Source organism: Poecilia formosa, unplaced genomic scaffold, assembly GCF_000485575.1.
Source record: "Poecilia formosa unplaced genomic scaffold, Poecilia_formosa-5.1.2 Scaffold1195, whole genome shotgun sequence".
Classification (NCBI taxonomy): Eukaryota; Metazoa; Chordata; class Actinopteri; order Cyprinodontiformes; family Poeciliidae; genus Poecilia; species Poecilia formosa.
Genome location: NW_006801134.1, coordinates 4418 through 13323, shown reverse-complemented (window position 1 = coordinate 13323; position 8906 = coordinate 4418). Strand labels below are relative to the sequence as shown.

At 37.3% G+C, this 8906-nt stretch overlaps 1 protein-coding gene across 1 annotated transcript in view; it reads right to left on the bottom strand.

Moving 5' to 3' along the window:
* The window catches only part of LOC103132659 (uncharacterized), a gene marked incomplete at its 3' end in the record, with an annotated part of 7514 nt that extends 1860 nt beyond the window's left edge, over positions 1-5654 (bottom strand). The window contains exons 1-3 of the mRNA XM_007544456.2: positions 5424-5654; positions 2629-2943; positions 2105-2407 (exon numbers count right to left, since the gene is read on the bottom strand). Of these exons, the coding sequence (XP_007544518.2) occupies positions 2105-2407; positions 2629-2737 (412 nt within the window). The remainder of the gene's footprint in view (positions 1-2104; positions 2408-2628; positions 2944-5423) is intronic.
* Positions 5655-8906: the final 3252 nt, after the last annotated feature.

Here is an 8906-nt window from a genome sequence, read left to right as displayed (position 1 = left end):
ACGGAGGGTGAGAGGGGAATTTTATATATATATACACAAAGCCACATATGCTGTTGAGGACACAAATTTGATTATTTTAGTATTTATATAGGGTATATATAATCGTAGGGCATGTGAAAATAGTGGATTGAGCAGGATTAGTCTGAATAACATCTTAAAGAGCTTTAAGTGAGGCCTGCAGGAGAGATTGTTATCAGGGACGAACCACGCCATAAATGAACTCTGTCTCAAGCGAGCAGGCAGCGGAGGAGTCATGTCAAGTTTTTATTGTTTTCCTCTCCCTATGGGAGATAACTTAAGGAAAAACAAACTAACAACACATAATACTTTTAATAATTGCAATTTAATTAGTAGAACACCATCTAGTTAAAATTAACATGATTTGAACTAGTCTAGCTTGTAGTCTTATATTAACAGCCCTAGTAGTGTCTAACTCAGGCTAAACATATAAACATATAATCAAAACTAGTAGAACATTAATTAGATAATGTATGGAATGAAATGTGTTTGTATTGAAAATGTTCAGGTATACTATATAAGTGTGTTAATTGGAAAACCCAATGTTTGAGGTAAACATTTACAGATTGAATTAAAATGTTTTTTTGGTACACATTTATGGATTGAATTAACATGTTTGTGGTAAACATTTAGAAGTTTGGTTTTATGAGGATATGGGTATTATGGAGAAGCCTGAGTTGATATTGGAATATGTATTTCAGTGCGCTATGGAATTGTTTTGTTGCTGCGGATCGTTGTGAAAGTATGTTTGTTTACTGGCTCAGGTTTAACGGTGTTGGTGGTTCTGTGTGTGTTTCTTTAACCTGTTTCATGAGCTGTGGCTTAATTTTAGATACGGCTGAATATTCAGGTGTGTTTACTGTTTTGAGAGACGGCTCTGTTTTTCTCAGCTCCTCTTCTGAGCTGATGCTGGTGTGTGTTTCTGTGTGTGACAAGCTGTGTTGGAAAGCAGCTGCTTTCCAACACAGTTGCATTGTTAAGTTGCATTTTTTATTTATTTATTTATTTTTTTTTTTTGGTTATGTGATAATATGGATATTGATTTGCAAAACGACATGATCGTGGGTTGCTGTCCAGGACCCTGGCAGACTTTGCGAGAACAGATCACAGGTTCAATTAGTATTCTGATTCGACAGCTGGGGTTGGAAACAGTTAATGTGACGGCAGATGAAATGAAATTTATGTTGGAAAATGCAGTACAACAACAGTGTAAAGATCTAAAGACTGAAATGCCTTTGGGTCTGATTTTAAATGTTGCTTTGAAACAGGCGGTCGCTGATAAGACTGCGGCGCGAGCAGAAATGGATAGAGCTGGTTCAAAGATGCACTATGAATGTAGCTTTGAAGAAAATGGAAAAAGCAGATCAGGCAGAGATGGGCTAAATGCTTGGTTACATGGCAGGCACAGTTAATTTGCATAAACAGGGACTGTGGTCACATATAACGACCAGCAAATGGATCAGTTGGAGGTGCGTGATGAGCAGACTTCGCTTCCTCCTCCATATAATTCCAATGATCTGTATTCTGTATCAGATGTGGACAATGACGCTGCAAGAGATCTGCTGGTTCATCTTTAACAGCGGGACCGACCCGAAGGGTGACATCGTTGTCGAGTTCTCTTTCAACTACTTTATTTAACCATACATCTGTTCCTGATAGCCTCACCATGAGACCTTCTGTGCCTACACAGCAAATTCGGAAGTGTCAGATTTCCAGTGCAAGTGTCGTATGTTAAAAATACAGTGTTAATTCAACAACATGAGTGTTAGTGAGTGTTAGTGTCTCTAACACTCACTAAAGAGTTCCAAAGAGTTAAACAAAAAAGCAATCCAGTCCAGTGTTGATTTCTAAATGAACTCCAACAGTCTAAATCAACACTTAGTCTGGTTCCTCCCACAATTGTAACATACTTGTGACATCCTATCAGGGAAGGAGCAACAGATACGGGGTTGCAGCAGGACCCCAGCCTGGACCTACAGGGGGCCCACATGGGATGCACAACATGCCTTCAGGGATCCAAATTTTCTTTAAAACATCTGATAAGAACTGCAAAAGAGAGCACTGAGACGAAATAAACATAACTGACCTGAGGTCCAGACGAACGTTGGTTCACTGTAATCAGTCAAATACTCTGGGTTTCCTATTCCAGCTCTACATGCAAATCCTGCTGTGTGTTTCTGTCCATGAATGATGTGGGAGTTCTGTACAGTCCCATTGATGATATCCGGCAAAAACTCATATCTGTAGTCATTCTGTGATAAATCAGGAACAGCCTTATACCAGTAGAACCTCCATCCTGTAGATGAAGGTTCAACCTCACATCTCAGAGTCACTGAGGCTCCAGGATTCAGCCATGATGGAGACACAGTGAGGATGGACTCTGGTGCATCTGTTAGACCAAGAATTTGGTTAATAAGTTTAATATGTCAAAATCTCTTCAAATAAATTATAACTCCATATGTAGAATTTTTGTTTTGCTGTTTTCCACAAAACAGTTTAACTATTCTGCTAGAAATATTCACTGATGGTCCTTATTTAAAGAAAAGATACATTGAAGAGTTGAACCAATTCTGTTAGCTTCATTTTAAGTAGCTCTGTATCATAACATACCAATTATACTGATGTTGACTGCATTGCTGAACTCTCCTGATCCAGACTCACACCAGAACACTGCTTCATGATCCCACGGACTCTTAATGGTACATGAGGAACCAGTCATTTCCCATGAGTTGGAGCAGTCTGACAACTGGCGACCAGAGATTATTTCATATTCATCCGAAAAACTTATCAACCCATCATAGTTTTCTCCATACTCCTTCACTCTCCACTCAGTAGAGTTTCCTCCACAGTTCAGTGTCACAGACTCAGAGGTGAAGTGTTGCTCTCTGTCAGGACTCACTGAGAGAGACGCTGCTGGATGAGGATCTGAAGAACAACATGGAGGAAATAATCAACATAAGCAAGACGCAATTCTGGTTAATCCCTAAAAATTTCTTCATTTGTTGTTAAAGACTTGCTACAATTGTCTTAAACAGAGTCATTGCTTTTCTTTGCATTTTTATCACTGAATTACAATTTTTAGTTTGGTTGTTTAGTAGTCAGCTGATATCCAGATTACTACTGGACTTGTTCTAAAGGTTCTGAGTACAATCCCTCACATTCCACCATGACCTGTATAAAGACATAATACAGTAATCCCAGGTGGATCTCCAGGAGGGAAATGGGGTGCAACCTGTAGGTGAAGGACGGTTATGGTTTAATGAGTTCATTAATCACTTGCAGACAATGACTCACATGTGACTTTTTAAGAGCTTTAGCAAATTCCTCTAATTAGTTTTGCTTACAACAAAATACAGGAACATTAAAACGTTAAAATATAAAAATATTTAGGACTATTTCAGGGATTTAAGTTTCACACATGGCTCTGTTAAACTACGTTGCACTTTTATTCTCAGAGTGGAAACATAAATAGGATACAAATAGAATAAAACTTCTAAATAAAACTGCTTATGTTTCTAATTTACAGGCTTCTTGGAATGCCAATTTTAAAAAAATCTTGTTGCTTGTCAATTGCAGTCGACAGTGTAAGGGATTTAAAAGAAGACACAAAAGCTTGGTGACAAAGTTGGATAAAATGGAGGAAGAGAAGACGAGAACTGAAGAAGAAAGAATTTGACAAAGGTGATGTCACCAAATTAGTGTGAGAATATGTTCAGTACTGATCTACTATGTTCATCAGAACGTTTCATATAGCTGTAGAATCAGGTGCAATTTACTCCAACTTGGTGTTTTATGGTGAATGTTCAAAATTTGAGGCTTAGCCATAACCGCATGCTTTGACGCAACAAAACAATTTTGATAACTTTTGATCTTCAGTGCCTTAAGACTATAAGTGATTTTGAAGTCTGTATGTGAAAAGCTGTAGGACGAGTTTGCTCAGATGAATGTTTAAAAAAGACAAAATGGTGGCTTTGATCCTAAATGGCCGACATCCTGTTGGATTTGGACCATGGGTTCAAAAGGCTTTTTTAAAGATCCTGTGAAATCCCATATGTGTGATTAATTTCATAATTGTCAAAGCTTGGTTTGGGACTTTGGGGGAATTTGGCTACATGCAACAGAGAGACGAGGACGACCTCGGAGATGAAAAGCTAAGATGGAGACTGAGGCAGGCAGAGGTGATGTTATTATCTGTATCTAGACATTGAAGAGGAGCTGGCAGGACGGGCTGCGTCCAGGATGAGAGAGAGTTTTATTACCCAAGGAGTCATATTTATCTGTTTTAATATTAATAATGAATCACTTCAATTTGGACAGCCTTTCCTTCTACTTTGTCTTTTAAATATAGAATTATTGTTGCATGTATGACTTAAATGTGAATAGTCTACTTAAAGAACAGACTTTTGGCCTGTCTGTGTATAGTCTATACACAGATACAGACACAGACTCTGTATAGTCTGAGAACGACAGACTAAAAGTCCATCGTTCTGATTCATCTTTTAACTATTTAGTCATTTTAAAAACTTCTCTCTCCTCCACAGTTGTTTGTTTGCATCATTTTACAAATGTGATTTGAAATTTTAAGAGGCAATGTTTGTTTTTTTTTGGTTTGTTTGCTTTAGACTGTGAAAAAAAGTAAACTGCCATGTTGAGGTGTTGAAGTGGATCCACAAGCAGCAGGCAGAAGGTGCTGTTGAGTTAATTATTTAATAAATGAAAAATCCAACTTATTAGAAGATACAAAATGTAGGGAACAAAAATCCAAATAATCCAACTGGAGAAAAAGTCAGATGACACATTGAGTGGCTGAAACAAACAGGCTAAATACTCAGAGGAAGAGAGAGAGAACAATAGACCAGGGCTGATGAAGTAATTGATAACAGATGTGTGTAGTTGGAGAGAGTTAAGGTAGATTGTGGGGGAGAGAGAGTTGCACAGGGAAGATTATACAGAGAGAGAGAGAAAACAGAGGAACAGGAAATAAATACGACACTAAAGAATCATGAGATCTAAAGTAAGAAAAAAAAGAGAAGTAAACATAACTAGAAACGCTACAAGGGACTGACATACAGGAAAACAAGAACGAGACGGGTCTAACCAAAGAAGTATCAAAGTATCATCAAATAATGAACTTGAACGATCAAGAAGGATTAAACAAAAGTGAGCTAGAAAACGACAAATAAAATCACTAAAATATGCTGTGTTACAGCAGATATTAAATCATATACAATTTTGATTATGCATAGTGTTTATTTTCATTATTGTTTTTAACAAATTTAAAATATATCTGAAGAGGACATTGTGAACATTTGATCTTTGACACCCGACTTGAAAGATTGATAATAATTATGGATGGATAAAGTAGCTGAACACATGAACAACGATGATACAAGAACATAACTGACCTGCAGACCAGATGAACTTTGGTTCACTGTAATCAGTCAAATACTCTGGGTTTCCTCTTCCAGCTCTACATGCAAATCCTGCTGTTTGTTTCTGTCCATGAATGATGAAGGAGTTCTCTCCAGTCCCATTGATGCTACCAGGCAGTGGATCATATTTATAGTCATTCTGTGATAAATCAGGAACAACTTTATACCAGTAGAACCTCCATCCTGTAGACCCATATTCAACCTCACAGCTCAGAGTCACTGAGGCTCCAGGATTCAGCCATGATGGAGACACAGTGAGGACCGACTCTGTTGCCACTGGGTAGGGATTTATTAATTAAACAATGGGAAAACAAAATTAGACAGGAAATGTTACAAGTTAATAGGCTGTTGACATGAACATGCAGAAAAATGTAAAGTATTGACAACAATCCATTCAAATAACTTTGATACTAAAATTACAGTAAAATAGTTTCTTTTACTGAACAAATGATGCTAAAGGAGCCTGAAACCTGCTGACATGCGGCTGATCAGAACCGAATGGTTTAAATAAACGTTCAAAACCAGGAAGTTTCCATTTACCTTGGGAGTTTCCACAGCAGAGGAAACTGAGAACTGAAACAATAAACATTGATACATTTTTAGATCTATTAGAAAATGGAAAATAGCTGAGTTTTCTTTCTGTATTTGTTTTATGCCAGTTTGAAGCTGAACACAAACAGTGTAAAAATGGATGTTTGCTCAGTTAATTTTTTTAAGTGAACACAACAAATGAATCCATCTCATCCTAATCTTCTCATTTCCAGCATTTTCCTAGATCTGCTAGATTAAAACTCATTTACTCACTCAGGAAATCCAGCACACAGAGCAAAACGTGGTCCATCTTCACGTCCTGCACTGGTGATGTGTCGCTCTGGTTTAGCAAAGTATTTCCGCTGTCTAGCAGGAGACAGACCAAAGCTGCAACACCTAAAGAAGAGCAGAGCATAAAACTCAATGCACATCGTTTGAAGTTGTTCTGTTTCCGTTTCACAGTGTTAACCACATTGCTGTGGTTTTTCCACTACAGCAAACTTTGACACTTGTTCCTCCAGCGCTTCATGTCCAACTTATAGCTCACAATGCAAAGACTGGAGAGAACATAAATATAATGAATATATACGTTGCTTTTCTCATAGAAAAACATTAGATATAGATTTTAAATCATTACAGTTAACCTGTTAAGTTGGTGTCACAGCTTAAATACTCATGAAAACATATCTAACGTTCCTCATGACTGCAACTGTTGTAGTAACATGAATGCACAACATGAAATCAACGTTCAATTCTTCCAAAAATAATTGAGTTTATTTCTTTGTCCTCAACCATTTTTCAATCACCAATCAGTTTAGTAGCACAAAACATTAAAGATCTTCTTTTGCTGTATTAACCTTCCTCTCAGGTCTTCTGGTTCTGGTTCTGGTTCTGGTTCTTCTCTGCATCCCCCGAACCAGAACCAAGCATGGAGAAACAGCATTCAGCTTCTATGCGCCACAAATCTGGAACAAATTTCCTGAAAACCGAAATGTTTTTGGTTTTATGAAATGAAGCACTTTGAAATGCCTTGTTGGTGAAATGTACTATACAAATGAACTTGATTATCTATCACTGTGCCTGCGAAGCTGAAGACAAGACATTCATCATAGTTTCTACTCTCCTGACACACAATACTCCATCCATCCATGTGATACAACCAGTGAACTTCAAGTTACATCAAATACTGTGAAAGACAATAAGGTTTTCACATTACTACTTTATCTTCATAACGTTAGTACTCTGATTTACAATTCAGCTAAATATTTATTCCAGCTGATGCAGCTTGAGAAATCTCATTAACTTAAAGAAGTTCCCATTATAATAATAATATTGTAATAATCCTAATGGATGGTGATGATAATCAGTGTGAGTTCTGACCGTGGTCAGCACAGCTGAGCTCATCAGCTCCAGTCTGGTTGTAGTTTGTGTTTGAGTCCTAAGCTCTTCTCTCTGATTGGACCAACCTGAAATGAATACAGTAAATTTATTACTGTACTATTACTGTACAGAACCGACTGATTCTGTTTGAGATGAGAACAAGATGAAGATGAACCAACCTGAAACGACGACGACCTGAAAAAAAAAACACACATTCATGGTCATATAATTATAAAGTTATGTTGGAAATGTTTCACTGCAGCTTCAGGACAGAGAAATCAGCTTTTATGTGAAACTGTGTTCATGTCAGTAACAGTTGCTTCCATGAGGAACGTTAGATGAACAGAAGTTTCTGTATGTTTAAAGTTGTGATAAATAAGAGAATCAAAAAACTCTGTCATGCCATTTTGTCTTCATGACTGGTGGGAATGGACACTGTAAAGATGTCAGCACATCAGTAGTAGTGACATTATGTGGTTCATCAACAGACTATTGATGCTTTCACACCTCCTTCTCAAATAGCTGTTCACAAAAATGCATTCTTGTTTCCAGGAAGTAGACATACACAAAGCTATCGGTGTTAACATGAAGTGTCATATCACAATCTGACAGCATCTCTCACAGTGGCTACAGTCAAAATTAATACAAGCTCAGTACAGTACAGTGTGCATGTACTAAAACAGTTGCTGTTTTTTTTTCTGGGTGGGGGGGGAGGGGTCAACCCCTCACAAAGCAGAGACACATTTTGTATTCAAACCACATCACAGTTTTTTTTTTCATTTCTTATTATTTTTTTGACCAATTGAAAAAAAACTGCAGTGAATTAAATTTAAAATCACAAATAAACCCTTGTTAGAGATAAATTATTCTAAATGTAACTACTGTGCATCTTTGACTGGTGTGGTGAGCCTGTTTGTTGCTGCAGATCTTTTCTAATCTCGGTCGCCATCATCAAACCGCCACTCTGACTTAATGTTTAATGTCAAGCTCTAATTTTTATTGGTGCCTGTAGAAAAACCTGTATCAAGTAGGGAAGGTGTGATAAAAGGGAAGAAGTATGGCTGTAGCTTTGTTAGCTAGCAGTGGCTAATCTTTGGTCACTCCAATCCAACATTCAGCTGATATTTGACTTAAACTCCTTGTTGACTCAAAGGTGACATTAAAGAACTGTTCCTCTTCTGGTCTGCTCAAGTCAGCAAGTCGTGTCAGACTAAGCATGTCACTGATCCAGTCGGATTTTTTACAATCCTGCATCAAAATGTTTCTGAAGGGCAGAAATAAGTGATTCCATGTTATGTTCAGTGAATTCATGTTGTGTTTTCATAACATGAATTCACTGTTAGAGGAACATTTGTGGGTCAGAATCAACTGCTTTCATTTTTCACTAAGATTTGGTTTTCTTCTCACAGTTCAAAGAGCTTTTTATTTTATTTACAACATATTTTCTGTACATTTCATTCTGGTCCATTATCACAGTAAATAACATCTGAACGCTGTAAAATCACAACTGAGTGTAGTTCATAATCTGACCACTAGATGGAAGCA